At 35.4% G+C, this 16,936-nt stretch overlaps 1 protein-coding gene across 4 annotated transcripts in view; it reads left to right on the forward strand.

Moving 5' to 3' along the window:
* Positions 1-16,936, forward strand: part of LOC138699599 (cell adhesion molecule Dscam1-like) — a 1,432,092-nt gene that overhangs the window by 1,216,025 nt on the left and 199,131 nt on the right. For all 4 annotated transcript variants that reach the window (XM_069825611.1, XM_069825614.1, XM_069825615.1 and 1 more), the window contains exon 4: positions 1,086-1,228. In XM_069825611.1, the coding sequence (XP_069681712.1) occupies positions 1,086-1,228 (143 nt within the window). The remainder of the gene's footprint in view (positions 1-1,085; positions 1,229-16,936) is intronic.

Here is a 16,936-nt window from a genome sequence, read left to right on the forward strand (position 1 = left end):
GGTAAAACAAAAACTGGCAAGAATTCAAGTGTTTGCTGTAACAACATCATGCCCCATATCTGAATGCTAATGTTATTAGTAGATAGGCCATAAACCAATGTAACTTGCATTATCACGACCAATGACGTCACCCCCTCTTTACGGGCATGAGGGCGCCGAAGTTTCGTTTAAAATTAGCCGTACTCGAGGACAGTAACATCTCGGCATTGAGAGCAGCTACAGATCTGTGCCTCCACTGGTTTGATTTGTAATCACGAGTTCTGCAGTATTAAAATGGATATATATATATATATATATATATATATATATATATATATATATATATATATACTGTAAGGGAGAGCCGGGTAGTATCGGACATCGGGTAATATCGGACAGTGAGTTTCTTTCATCTACCACACTATGATAGTACCTGATTGACATGGTTACGTTTCTGTGATGTCGCATAGAGAAACGTAACCATGTCATTCAGGTACTACCATATGGTGGTAGATGAAAAAAACGCACTGTCCGATACTACCCGATGTCCGATACTACCCGACTCTCCCCTACATATATACGATATACTTTGAGTGAACCATGGTTAAAAATGTGTTGTAAGCTGGGGCTAAATTCGGAATGTCGCTTCATGTAAATAGAAAATGCCTTTATGTATTACTTCTCCCTTCATAGAACCATATTCAGCAATTATAAACAAAAACAAAAATAAAACATTCGAACCAACACAACTGTGGGATTCTGAGCTTGAAGAGGAGAATTTTCTCATATTTTCCACTTCATAAAATAGCTCTAACGCTTGTTATGTATTATAGGCCTACTGCTATTTCATCTTTCATTTTCAACGAGAACTGCTAGTATCTTTTTAAACGCATGGCATTATGTTGTATCATATTGTATATTGTATTCTTAAAGAAGACCGAAATTCCAATTTACTGAATGTTTAATATAAATTTAATTTTCGTTACTAGTTTCATTTTACGATATATTCTGAAAATCTGATAGCAGTGTGTAATTTGTGCTTTTGTTATTGCTGACATTGTTTGAATGTGCAAGCCAGCTTGATGTGGTCTTTTATTTAATTGCAGGGAATTGCTGCCCAACGGCAGTCTGTATTTCCCGCCCTTCCCGCCAGAGGACTATAACCCCGAGCTGCACGCCGCCACGTACCGCTGCCGGGCCACGAACCCGGCGGGTAGCATCGTTAGCAGGGACTGCAGACTCAGAGCTGGTGAGTAGCACATTCCTACATCTTACATCATTATCGCAGTGGAAATCCGTTTTTATTTCACGTGCTGGTACCTATATCTATGGTTTTTCAAAGACGCATAATCATCCAAATTAAAAGCTGTATAGGCAAATATATAATTTGAAATCAAATCGTGTTGGCTGATTCATTATGATACAGACATATTGTGCTCTTGTTACGAAGTGATCTGTGTTTAGTGTAAAGATTTCTAAAATGCATTTATTGTTGCGCTTAAGTTACAACGAATACAAGTACAAAGAAATTACTGTCTGCTTTCACTTCTGTGTGTTTTTATTTATAGTCACTTTAATTTCTATAGTCAAATCGCGAATTTTTTGTGGGTGTCACTTTTGTCTGAAGTTCGGCGTTGTCTCTAATCCGAGAGAAATCTGACGCCCCTACTTGGGATGCTCTCTCACCATCACGACATACATCAAGCTAGCTGAACACTTGAAACTCGATAGGACAGCCAAGGTACTCTCTCACCAACACGACAACGCTAGCGATAGCTGGACACGTAAACTCCCAACCGAACCACCAACTACCTTAGACTGGACATTTAATCTCTCACTTGACAGATTCTGTCTCGTGTGCAATGTTGTAACTATTACTAATGCAATACTATTGTCACTGGGTAACTTTCGGTACTGGACCCCGGACTCATTTCACCGGCATTATCACCTTCATTTCATTCAGACGCTAAATAACCTAGATGTTGATACAGCGTCGAAAAATAACCCAATAAAATAAAAAAATATATATTATTGTCGGTGAATATCTAACCCTACTAATCGATAATGAGCCATCATTTGTTGGTGTAAGTTTGGCTTCTGTAGTTATTACTTCTATGAATAGATGGCGAAGATAATAGTCAGTTTTGCCAATCGTGCATAATTATGCACGCATTATAGAATTCAATATTTCAACCCCCTCTGCTGATTGTAAAATAATACTGGGTTTAGCTGGAAACCGCTGATATTGTCAGTTATGAGAATAAGTTATGCTTAAACAACGTCACATTTTCCCCGACACTTTTTCAACCGCTCCAATAATGGTGTCAGCTATTGACATCTAGCGGAACTATTTCAAAGTTTGTCAATTTGTTATATCTTTGGTTCTGACCAACGAGCTAGATACTGAACTCGTTGGTTCTGACTTATCCCGTCGTTACAAAGTTTGCTTATACCAGAGATGTCAAAGCGCCTGCACTGCGTGTTCATACTGCAAGCAATACAAATCCAACAAGGTTCACTTTTAGCCAAATACAGTGCAATCATCGCTCTTAAAGAAATGTTGTGCGGGTTCTTGAGAGAACGCAATGCAGGCGCTTTGACATCCCTGGCTTACACGATCAGATAATTCGAGGTCAGATGCCTTTAAACGCAAGTGTTCACTGACATTCGAAGATATCTGGCCCTGCTAATCGATAGTGATCGATAATTTTTTTTATTGAAGTGTGATTTCTTTAGTTATTACTGCTATGAATAGATTGCGAAGAAATAAGTCAGTGTTGCTAATCGCACTTGAATACACACGCATTGTACAATTCAATATTTCATCCACTTGTGCTAATTTTATTGTAAAACAACACCGGGTTTAGCTGAAAACCTCTGATATGTTAATTATGGAGTAATTTATGCTTAATCTACATCAAAATTTTCCCCTACATTTTTTTAATCCCTCCAATAATGAAATCACCTATTGAGAACTAGCGGAACTATTTCAAAGTTTGTTAATTTGTTATGTCTTTGGTTCTGACTTATCCCATCGTTAGAAAGTTTGCGTGCACGATTATAAAATCGTAGGTCCGTTATATTTGAACGCCACTTTACTCTGGCGTTAAAAATACCTAAATCTACTAATCGATAATGATTTTGTTTTGTTTGTTCGTGTAAGTGTGGTTTCTATAGTTATTACTTCTATAAGTAGATGACGAACATGACAGTCAGTGTCGCCAATAGTACATAAATATAAGTATCCATATTTTAAAATTCAAAATTTTATTTCCCTCTAATGATTGTAAAATGTACTAGGTTTAAGCTGTAAGCCATTGATAGCAAATTATCAGAATAATTATTTATACTTAATCTTCATCACCATTTTCCACAACACCTTTTTACCCGTCTCAATAATAGCGTCACCTATTGATAATTAGCGGAACTATTTCAAAATTTGTTAATTTGTTATACAGTATCTTTGGTTTAGACTTATAATGTGGTTAGAAAGTTCGCTTATACGATCAGAAAATTCGTAAGTCAAATAGCTTTTAAAGTCAGTATACAGCTGTCAAAAGAAAAAGTGGTCGCTCTCCTGAAACAAAGTTCCCTTCGGGTATCTTCTCTATAATTCGGAGACAGGCGATGTTACATGTTGTTGGACCACGTTATCTGATATCTGCAGTTATAATTGAAGTATTCTGTGTGTGTGTGTGTTATTCGTTAGCGTAATGGTAGCGTTCAGGCCTCTTATTCATGAGGTCCTGTGTTCGACTACAACCACGTGCTTTTTATGTTCTTTTTTGTTCTGTTTTTGAGAGAGACAAACTATACATAATGGCTCCTTTTTCTTTTACGATTATTTTAGTAATTAACATCAGGTTCATTAATATATTATGCCATGACTATCATTATCATTATGATATTGTGGCCGCAAATGGAAAGAAAAAAGATTTTATTCTCAATAAAAATATCTTTCGTGGCATAAACATAACAAATTTACTGGCGTCGGCCTTAAAACATTCTAACAATTAAGCGTTCAAAAAACAAAACAAAAAGCCACAATTCAATATTTAGTCTATCTTCCTCTTATCTCGATCATCTTGCAGTCGAGTGGGCATGGAATTGACTAGTCTTTGCAAATAGCGACTGTTCTTAGACACGATATTCCAGGCATTCTGAACATACATACATAAGTGTTCTGTCCATGGGCAGGTCTTTCATTGCAAACCCAGCAATCTCCAATCTTTCCTATTTTCTGCCTTCCTCTTAGTCTCCGCATATGATCCACATATCCTAATGTCGTCTATTATTCTTTTCAACCAAGGACCCAACCAATTCCTATTTCTCTTTCTAATCAGTTTCAGCATCATTCTTTCTTCACTCACTTTTTCAAACACATTTTTATTTTTTATTCTGTCTGTCCACTTCACACGCACCGTTCTTCTCCACATCCACATTTCAAATGCTTCAATTCGTTTCTCTTCATTTCGTCGTAATGTCCATGTTCCTTCCCCATACAATGCCACACTCCACACAAAGCACTTCTCCAGCCTCTTCCTTAGTTCTTTTTCCAGAGGTCCGCAGAAGATCCTTCTTCTTCTATTAAAAGCTTCCTTTGTTCATGTTTGCAGTTTTTCTTGGGAAGGATAGGCCTAAATGCGGTAACATCCCGTTGCTTTCCGCACACCACTATCTCTTTCGCATTTTATTAAATTCCAGGGGGCCCAAGCGTGGAGATGAGGAGAGTGGATTTGACTAATTGGGCCCTCCGGACTTCACCGAAAGTCACGGCAAGGGTTAAATATTAATTCTATCAGGATGTTTGACCCGATCAGAGACCGGGAAATCTCAATTAGCCTTTGCCCCCCGCATCCTGGACTAGCTTCTACGAATCATCAGAAAATCTTAGAGTGTGATTGGGCCAATTTTTCCGAAAATGTTTCCACACTTTTGCCCTCGTAGCTCAGCGGACGAACGTCGGAATTTAGATGTCAACGTCTCAGGTTCAGTTCCTCGTTACTCCTTTTCATTTTATTGTGGTTCAAGATAGTATAATGTAATAATACAAAAAGAAAAACTAATACCAGTATTATGCAACTGGATATTTCCAAATCTAATATGAAATGTATGTTATTTATATCGCTAAAGAACGATTGCAATATAAATAACTTGAATATTATTTATACAGTATCACTAAAGAACGATAACACAATATAAATGATAAATATTGGTTTGTTTAATTAATATAAGATATTATATAATACGCATTTAATTATCTAAATAAAATAACCTAGCCTATTTTACAAAGAAAGATGGTTATTTGTGTTATAATAATTACTTACATAAAATACAGATTATTTATATTGCGAAAGAACAATAACAATATAAATAATTTGAATATTATTTTATAATGCTAATGAAGGAAAACAGAATATAAATGATAACTTGAATATTATTTATATCGCTAAAGAACGATAACAATATAAAAAACGTGAATATTATTCATATCGGAATTCCACAGATTTATTACAGATGTATTTAAGAAATTGTAGAAGAATAGTAATTAGTAACAGTGTCCTATTTATTCTTCTTGGAGCCAAATTTGTAACTTTTAAAAGTGTGGTTACTATGTTGAAGTGTATGTGTTGCAACGGATGCTTGATTTGTTATGTATGTGAGTCAGTTATGGGATGCTTGATGTCGTCGCAATGTCGTAATTATAGTTTTATTGTGTTTGTGTGACTATTGTGTATTAATTTATGACGTATGGTACGGAAAGCTGCATATTTGTGTTATAGAAGTGTTACGTATGTGTGTTGTTAATGTTTTTGTATGTTTCAAATTGATAACTGATATTTGTTTTGCAATCGCAATGCCTAATGTACGGATTGTTTATGTTTTGTTCACATCGCGTAAGCTAATTTAATTTTCTTTTCCATTTCTCTTTATGCTTATCTTTTTTGTGTATAAAACTATAGCCGTAACATACATATGTAAAATACGGCTAACCCCCATTGGAGATACAATAATAATTATTATTATTCATATCACTATAAAACGATAACAGAATACAAATGATGACTTGAATTTTATTCATATCTCTAAAGAACGATAACAAAATATAAATAACGTGATATCCATCAAGAACGATAACTGGATATAAATGATAATTTTAATATCATTTACATCGCTAAAGAACGATTAAAAAATAAAATGAAAACTTGAAGAAGTCCCGAACCCACAACCTTTGAATCATTAAACAAGCACTCTACCGCTGGTCTACGAGGCGCAGATATGGAACACTTTCATAGTTCCGGAACTGCATGTACAAGCACATGCATCGTGTAACATCGCCGCGACCCGAAGTGGACTTTGAAAATATTCGCTGTTCACGAGTGCGGCCACTTTTTTTTTTGACAACTGTACAAGAGCGCGGCTGTTCGGCTATTATTGTTGTTTTTACATTGATTTCCTTTATATGTATTAATTTTGAAAAGTTTTCAGGAATACTTTATATATGGAGCTTAAATCCATTGCACTTATCTGCCACATGTACTCAAAGAACAGGTGTGGTAATGACAAAAAGCTTCAGGCTGCAGCATAAGCCTTCGAGTCCCTTCTCCGTAAAAAAAGAGAAAGAGAATGAAATATTTAACAAGAATTTGATGGATTTAATTGTGGGGAATAAGGAAACACAAATGAAAAGAAGTATCAAAATTTTGTTTCAGATCTCAATCATCCTTGCAATTCAACCATGCCCACAATAACAATCACGAGCAGCATAAAAGTTTCAGGCAGTTACAGGGATTCGATGAAACCCCTGTCAATTTTTCCTTAATTTCTGTATAATGCTAAAATGTTGCTATATTTTATGACGGAACTGTACTTTAGACTTGAAATACAAAACTGAAATCCACAGCATGTATCAACCATCAACCAATATGAAAATTACATCCAAAAAAAGGGGGGATCATGTAACTTGATGTAGTCAAAGTAGATTGCGATGCAGATAGTGTGCTCCCCCACCTCCATCTACTAGTATAGCTACACTCTCGCGCCTAACCTGCTTTTCCCGTTACTTCCATTTACGAAATTATATGAGAGTTATTTGATTAAGACTGCCGTAACTTGAAATGTGACGGGCAGTGCATAACGCACTTGTTTTCAAGCGTAAGGAGAGCCGGTTCCCCCTCCACTGGCGTCCTGGCAGCTTGTTACTGAGACAAATTAGATGCTTTTTTTTGGGCAGCAGTTCCCTGACAGCTGAAGTTGACAAATTCGCTCAGTTCCGACAAGAACAATGCAACAGTGTCCCTCGTCCAACGGACACACAATTGGAAAATCCGGCTCCGATATATCTTGCAACGTGTCAATAAATGTCACCTGTATCGACTTTTTCTTTTGTGTGACAAAGCTGATATTCCTTTAATGATATGCAAATGTCAGGACATCGATTTCACTTCAAGTATTGAATTATTGAAATATTTATTTTAAGGCGATGTATCATATGAGAACATCTGAAAACATATCAATGCAAGTTTACAGATTTATAGTTGCTGTTACAATGTTAATTTAGTTAGTTATTTAAAGATGCTTTTTAACTACTAGGTTTTAGTATCGATGTTATTAGTGATAACGAGATGATAGGCTACTTGAAGAGATGAGGTTGAAGATTCGCCAAATGGTTTTCAATTTATTTTATACTTCAGGATTCCTAGGGGTTCCTCAATATCTAAATAGTTTTCAATTTATTTTATGCTTCAGGATTCCTAGGGATTCCTCAAATCCTAAATGGCTTTCGATTTATTTTATACTTCAAGGTTCCTAAGGGTTTCTCAAGTACTAAATGATTTTCAATTTCGTTTATACTTCAGAATTCCTAGAGATTCCTCAAATTCTATTTTTTTTTTTTTTTCAATTCCATTTATACTTCGGGATTCCTGGCGGTTCCTCAAATCCTAAATGGCTTTCAATTTCCTTTATGCTTCAGGATTTCTATGGATTTCTCGAGTCCTAAATGGTTTCCAATTTCGTTTATACTTCAGAATTTCTAGAGATTCCTCAAATTCTAAATGGTTTTCAATTTCTTTTATACTTCAGCATTTCTAGGGGTTTCTCAAGTTCTAAATGGTTTTCAATTTATTTTATAGTTCAGGATTCCTATGGGTTTCTCAAGTCCTAAATGGTTTTCAATTTCGTTTATACTTCAGAATTCCTAGAGATTCCTCAAATTCTATTTTTTTTTTTCAATTCCTTTTATACTTCAGGATACCTGGGGGTCCCTCAAGTCCTAAATGGTTTTCAATTTCCTTTATACTTCAGATTTCTATGGATTCCTCGAGTCCTAAATTGTTTCCAATTTCGTTTATACTCCAGAATTCCTAGTGTTTCTTCAAGTTCTAACTGGATTTCAAATTTTTTTATACTTCAGGATTCCTAGCGGTTCCTCAAGTCTTAAATGGTTTTCAATTATTTTATACTTCAGAGGTTACTATGAAATGTAAAATAAAATTACAATATAAGACTCAATAAAAATCCGAAAAATCACCAATTATGATGATGACAGTAATTATTGCTATTAATTATTATTATTATTATTATTATTATTATTATTATTATTATTATTATTATTATTGTAATTAAAAAGGAAAACAATATTATGTTTCATGTTCCACGATATAGCCTACAATAAGTATCAATAATCCTGAAATTAATGACACCACTTACGGTCCATTCTGTATATAGCTCCTGGAGCTACTTCCTTGCAACGGAACGATTGGGAGTTCGGCTCCAATTCCACTGTAACTTACTACCAAATGCTCGGAATCACATCTTTCTTGCACTAAAAGGCTGGGCATATTTTTTAACGTATGAAACAAGCACCACATTAATTTCGCCAAAAATGGAGCCACCTTCTTTTCACAGGGAATCTTTATTGTACCTGGAATTGCTGCGTAGGATATTTCAATGCACTGATTGACATTCAGTCCAATGTATTCATTCAGCCATCATTTTACATACAGTTGTGCTAAGAAAAGCTACGAACTAATTGACGCTCTTTTCCATGCCATGGCAAACACATTTTGATCGTGTAGCCCTGCTTAGATTCATCTACTATAGTCGTCGGCTAACAAGTAAAAAACATTGTCAAAAATATTACTACATCTGAGAAAAAGACGTCTTCAAAACTCTTGACAAAACTGAATCTTCAAAATATTATTTTTAGTAAGTTGTTTCTGTTTATGAGTATTTAATTTTCCAACTCTAAGTTTATACACATACATTATATACGACTTTTTCTCAGAAGTAATATTTTGGACTTAATATATTTGTTTGTAAACCGACGATATTTCCCCACATCGGTACCTCGCATTTCCGTACCAGCCCACGCGATGTTTTTCAGGAAGCGTCCCATAATTCCATGCGACGTCTGCGTTAATCGGCCCATCAGTCAATTAGCGTATTGATCTGCTCGTGGTCGCAGAGCCAGCTGCGGTGTCCCGGCTTCGAGGTTCGCCCTGCGGGAAACCTCAAATTTCAGCCGCGTTAACTTTAATTGAGAATTAATGCAAGGACAAAAAAGACGCAACGCCATCTCTTAAGCTAACGGTTACTACACCTTTCTGTACGAGCTGCAGGGCTCTTGTGAAGTTGGGTTTGGCTGGTTAAATAGTCTCGCGAGTGAAGATAAACTTTCCACTATAAGTAAGTGTGCAATATTCTTCTTGAAGCCGGGCGCACACCAAATGCACTATTTTGTCTCGCAACGAAACATTTTGTTGCAATATGTTTCAGACTTGTGGACTGCCATAATATCAAATTTAATGAAGTGTCCTTCACTTGTTGCAACAGTATAGCGCAACTGTTTGCGCTGAGTTGTCTCGCAACCGATATGCTTGAGACATTCCAACCCCGCATGCGTGTGCACGAAAACACATTGTTATTAGAGATGAGTTTAAACGATATTTTCAAGTATCTCTGAAATATGACATAAATATCTGTGACTTTTATCGGTGATTTTCTCACACCGATAAAAATACATATGAAATACAGTGGAACTCCACAAATAGACGCTCACTCTCGTATACTTCACGATACAAGGTAAGTCAACGCATCCTGTCCCGTGCTGCACAGGGCTAACCAGTTGAACCAGTGCAGTAGTGTGCAGATACTCGTACACGTTGGCAGCAAGGCAGGGAACAAAAAATGTGTACTTATGTTGAAGCAGAAGTTACAAATATTGGAACGGTTTAAAAAAGGTGAATCAATCAGAGCCATCCCTCAAGAATTTGACATTTCGATCAGAACAGTGCATAGAATAAAACAAAATTCATCTAATTACGAGGCATTCTGTAGTGATTATAAGAAGCTTCGTTATTATCAGTTGCTAGTAGGATGGAAACATAGATTATTTTGTGTATTTCCTAAATTTAGTCAATAGGGATGATTTATGTTCTCTCGTGAAGGGTATACACAATTTTAAAATAATTTAATACACAAACACAACTATTACAAGAAATGCTCAATAAGTTTTTGTAGCTTTATTCTCTTCGGCTCTAACCAACAATAACAAAAATGCAGGTTACCAGGCGACGATAGAAAAGAAAAAATGCGAAAACAAATTAATGTGGTGTATAAACAATTGAATATTCTTTCATATTCAAGTATAGAAATATAGGGGTGTCATTTGAAATTTCAAAGTGGGAGTGGCTGGGGGTTGAAGGTGAAACCTAAAATGCAATTAAGCCTTGTTTAAGACTTCTCCTTGATATCTAAATTTACGTGGTTTTTTGGTTTAAATTGAATTCAATTAATTAACTAGTTATTTAGAGTGGGAAATTTTGAAATGAAAGCCCCGTATGTAGATATATTTAGAGAGTTTTTCCTCCAGAAGTTTGTTTTATGTTTCAGATGCATCACGTAGGTCTATATAATTATACTTAATCACGGATTTGTTTTGTTATATATTTTATATATACTACAATATATTATTTAAAATTATATAATTATTTATGTTTCGGTCCGCACACCATAAAAATCATTGTACAGCCCTTTTGTTTACCAATATCCGCAGTACTCCGTAGAAAGACAGCGGTCGTACCTCGTCTCGCACACGGACATTGCTGTGTCTATTTGTGGAGTTCCACTGTATCCAAGAATCGTGAAATGTGAATACGATTTCTTAACTATACAAAGAAATTTGGAATAATCTACAGTAAATACTGGTGTAAAATTAGTGAAGTGATTTTGGAAAAACATTCGGAACAATACAATTTACTTAAAATGTAACTTTCAATTTATATTTCCATATCCGATCATTATTATAATTATTATTATTATTATTATTATTATTATTATTATTATTATTATTATTATTATTATACAATCTTCAAATTCTATAAAGTTATGGCAGTCCCGGCATTATTATATGGATCAGAGACATGGTCATTAACGAAAGGCCAACTTCGAAGAATAGAAGCTGCTGAAATGCGATTGCTAAGACCTTTTGCAGGATATATTCTTTACGACCATCAAAGGAACGCTGACATCCGAACAACTGGTATGAACAAGTATTAAGAATGCCCAACAATAGGTTGCCCAAGAGACTATTGGACTATACACCTCATGGAAAACGAGACATCGGAAGACGAAGGAAGAGATGGAAAGACCAACTTTCTTCTGGAAGTGAACAGGCTAGGAAGCCTAATCCAAGACTTATTGATGATGATGATGATGATGATGATGATGATGATTATTATTATTATTATTATTATTATTATTATTATTATTATTATTATTATTATTATTATTATTTTATTACTTACTTACAAGTGGCTTTTAAGGAACCCGGAGGTTCATTGCCTCCCTCACATAAGACCGCCATCGGTCCCTATCCTGTGCAAGATTAATCCACTCTCTATCATCATATCCCATCTCCCTCAAATCCATTTTAATATTATCCTCCCATCTACGTCTCGGCCTCCCCAAAGGTCTTTTTCCCTCCGGTCTTCCAACTAACACTCTATATGCATTTCTGGATTCGCCCTTACGTGCTACATTCCCTGCCCATATCAAACGTCTGGATTTAATGTTCCTAATTATGTCGGGTGAAGAATACAATGCGTGAAGTTCTGCGTTGTGTAACTTCCTCTATTCTCCTGTAACTTCATCCTCTTAGCCCCAAATATTTTCCTAAGAACCTTATTCTCAAACACCCTTAATCTCTGTCCCTCTCTCAAAGTAAGAGTCCACGTTTCACAACCATACAGAACAACCGGTAATATAACTGTTTTATAAATTCTAACTTTCAGATTTTTTGACAGCAGACTAGATGACAAAATCTTCTCAACCGAATAACAACACGCATTTCCCATATTTATTCTGCGTTTAATTTCCTCCCGAGTATCATTTATATTTGTTACTGTTGCTCCAAGATATTTGAATTTTTCCACCTCTTCGAAAGATAAATCTCCAATTTTTATATTTCCATTTCGTACAATATTCTGGTCACGAGACATAATCATATACTTTGTCTTTTCGGGATTTACTTCCAAACCTATCGCTTTACTTGCTTCAAGTAAAATTTCCGTGTTTCCCCTAATCGTTTGTGGATTTTCTCCTAACATATTCATGTCATCCGCATAGACAAGAAGCATATTATTATTATATTATATTATTGTATTAATTATATCACTGTGCTAGACATTTATTGGCAAATGCTGTTATCCATCACAAAAAATGTCAATAAATAAATAAATAAATATTATTATTATCATCATCATCATCATCATCATCATCATTTTCATTATTATGCTCGTGCTGAATTCCACCAACTGTTTCACACAACTCTGGAAAATATGGGGTATCTACGTTTCACTAACAATAGTAATTTTTAGTGTGAATCGTAGAAGCTGAAAACTGCCGAGGCATTCAAATAAGCACGAGGAATAACTAGCATTTTCGTTAACATAAATGGTATAAATCTAAATGCACAATTCCAGCAACACGGTAATTTTTAAACACTTCGATTAACAAGAAATATATGTGATAAATAAAATTACAATGAGTGTAAATTACTGAAGGGACACACAATCACATTATTCTCACGAACATATTTGTGTGAGCAAGAAAGCTGCCTGGTGTAAGGCTTTTCATATCGCCGTGTATTGCGGCCTCGTTGCCAGGCTGCCTAAAACAAAAGAGAAAAACGAATATCTGCATCCAAAGAAGAGCAATTCGACCGTAAAGCAAGAAAGAACGACACATCACAAAGGCGTTGAATTTGGTTGCCGCGCCGATACATACAGCTGGAAAGAGGCAACGAGGCACACAAGCCCGGCAGCTGTTGGGAAGGGGGATGAAAGGGCGGGCGGACTAATTTGAATATCATCTGTGATAAATTGAGCCGTGTCCACTCCAGCGTAGATATTTATCTGTATTGTTACATTAATTACTTCCATCTGTCCCAAATTATGACGGACGCTAATCGGACATTTTGTCGCTCGAAATGTTCGCTTCAATTATATTCAATTGATATTTCGAAACTATTTCCAGCGCTGCTTGTGTACGTCAGAGATAGGAAGAAAGAGATAGCTAATACAGAGTACAGGCGTCTGAGAGCTAATTTGGTATAATTGAGATTGATAAAATATCTCGTTAGGAGAAATTACATGCTGTGTCCATTTATGTAATTTCTCGGGGATCTGCTCCAATTGAATTGTGTTAATATTTGCATGTGGTGCACTGACGTTCAAAGGTATCGATTGTGATCGATAATTTGTTGGTGTAAGTGTGGCTTCTTAAGTTATTACTTCTATGAATAGATGGCGAAGTTAATAGTCAGTATTGTCAATCGTATATAAATATACCCGCATTATAGAATTCAATTTCTCATCTCACTCTGCTTATTGTAAAACAGCGATGTCAAGGTCAAGAGCACGCAGACGGTTCTGCGTGCGTTCAAGCGCTCACTGGTTGCAATGAATCTAATCTGCAGGCAGCAGCGGTGAATAAGAAGGGGTGAGCAAATTAAACTCTTTCGCCCTATCACTGCAAGATGAATTAAACTGTTTTTAAATAATAGATAACTTGTCACATTCATACAAGACAACAAGAAATCGGAACATGTTTTGTAGAGTGTACCTCTCTAATAAATGCAGTGAATTATAAAATAGTAGGCAACAATAAATAATATACATAGCTTCTCTTTAACTTACTTATATAGTTTCAGATAATAGCTAGAATATAACTAATTTTTATACAATTATCAAATAATAGCTAGAATATAATCAACTTTTATATAATAATTTATATAACTAGTATAAAAACACTCTTTTCCTGTTTTAAACTTACCAATACAAAAGTGAAATAAATTACAGGACATTGTGCATATGTAAAAATGAAATAATAGGCCTGCAATAAATAATAAACATAGTATATTTTCTTTATCTTAGCGGTTTTAGGTAATGTGGCGTACCTAATTAATTGCTATGTAACTGTTATACATATACTTAATAATATACTTATTACATGAACAATATATTTGTAGAAACAAATTTAAATTCTGACTTCTCGTCTAATATAGAAATTTTTTTTCTTGTTTCTGCCGACACCAACCTTCTTATGTCCTGCGAAATTATGTTTCCTGCATCTTGGCATATCATCTGATAATCTTGGTCTTGGTTTTGTGATGTTCATAAATGCTCACATACGTGCTTACTGCCAAATGTATAAATAATTTGCGCCGCAAATATTCGTAACCTAGATATATTACCCAGCAAAGCGACTTCCAACTTGGTCCTGTTCACAGAACTTTTCCTGGCTTAACTAAAGGACATCACAAGGAACATTGTCAAACTGAAAATCTATGGACCACTTATATTGACAATTTTTTTGGACAGAATTCGTAACTAGTCTACGCTATTAGCATCATATTCTTTTTGTACTTTATTCTGTAAACTTAAATGCAATGCAGTGAGGGGGAATCTCTACAGTACATCTAAACATATGTTTATTACTATTTAATGTCAATAAAACAACAAAATTTCAATACATCGTTATGTACATCAATTAATAATTTCAGGCGTTTCGGATTGCTTCTCTTCGTAACTAAATGCTATCCATATATCAGACAAAGAACATTATCTCTTCTTTCACTCATAAGAAGTCAGGAGTCCCGTCAGTCTAAAACTTACTGAACGACTTCTTCCTCGATGTCTTACGTACAACCCTTGAGTTCACCAGTGATTTGCATCTGTGTGCCGTACGTGCTCTGAACAGCGCATACGGGCGATGAGGCACGCTTGCGCTCTCGTTGACATCACTGTTGTAAAACAACACTGCGTTTAGCTGGAAACCGCTGATATTGTCAATTATGAGAATATTATCTATGCGTAATCTACATACTCATTTTTCCTGACAATTTTAACCTACTCAATAATGGTGTCACGTATTGAGAAATAGTGTAACTCTGTCAAAGTTTGTCAATTTTTTTATATATTTAGTTCTGACTTCTCCCGTGGTTGGAAAGTTCGTTTACAACAGTGGTTGTCAGCACTCGCTGAAATGAGTAAAGGGTAAGCGGAGCCGTCCCGTGTGCCCCGTAGTGCAGCAGGAAGAGGTAGAGAGCATACCCGCTAGCAGCTACGAGTGCACCATAGTGCAGTGTGTTCTCCGTGGATAAGAGACGCTAGCCCCAGGGTGCTCTGTGCTGATGACCGCTGGTTTATACGCTCATAAAATCGTAGGTCAGATATCTTTGAACGTCGATAATGATCGATAATTTGTTCGTGTAAGTGTGGCGACTTTAGTTATTACTTCTATGAATAGATGGCGAAGATAACTGGCGGGTTCGCCAATAGCAACATAAATATACCCGCTATATAAAATACAAAATTTAACCCCCCTCTAATGATTTCAAAAGACTAGATTTAGCGGGAAACCGCTGATACTGCCAATTATGAGAATAGTTTATACTTTATCTACATCAACATTTTCCCAAACAATTTTTACTCGTCGCAGTAATAGGATCACCTATTTTATTAGAGACAGAAAAATTAAGTCTGTTGTAATAAGATTAATTCATCATGTTTTATTTGGTTATTATTGCTTAACCTCATTCTACTTTGATAACTAGTCTACAGTACAAGTAGGCATACCGGTACACTCATTAATTCAATATATTATCTAGACATGGTTATGGTTTCCGTAGATATTCCCTCGTCCAACCTCAGGGTAGGACGAACTACATGAAAACAGTGATAGAAATGACATTTTTATGATGATGTAGGGGTAGGTATTTATGGAGATTAATTTTATCATTTGTGTTTTTTAATATTGGCGTCGGCGGAGATTATTGGGTTGTACTCTTGGCGGAGATTAATGAAATTTTGGAAAATATAATTATTTTGGAATTGGAGTATTAACTCAGTATGAATATTACTTTCCAAATAATTAATATTGAAGGTTCGTTGGATTCTGGTAAAGGTGTGGTGTGGCCAATAAAAACTTGCAGCTTTCAAATTAACACTTTCAAATTATTAGTGAAATGTGAATTCTCCGTCTTTTGGATATATAACAAATTCAAGTGAAAAAAAATCCGAAACGAAAACACAGAATATGAAATTCGCTATAAAACGTCCCAATAATAATAATCCGCGAATCTGTTCATATTTTGCTATTATAACTTTATTTCGCGATTTGTCGCGATTGTTTTATCCGCATATTATTAATCAGAATCATTAATTCGTAAAGGTTAGTAAAATCTATTGCATATAATGCAGTGCCTGGCAAACGTGACATAAGTCAGTTTCCACAAATCTTTTTTGATAGTTTATTGACAATTTACGGAACATCTGCTCGCTTGGAAAAAGAGACATAAGTATTTCTCCCATTACAATAATTCATGCAGAAAAAAATCAAATCGACATAAACCAATGTGAGTTGTCAATAAATTATCAAAAAAGGTTTGTGG

This window comes from Periplaneta americana, chromosome 5 (assembly GCF_040183065.1).
Source record: "Periplaneta americana isolate PAMFEO1 chromosome 5, P.americana_PAMFEO1_priV1, whole genome shotgun sequence".
Taxonomy (NCBI): Eukaryota; Metazoa; Arthropoda; class Insecta; order Blattodea; family Blattidae; genus Periplaneta; species Periplaneta americana.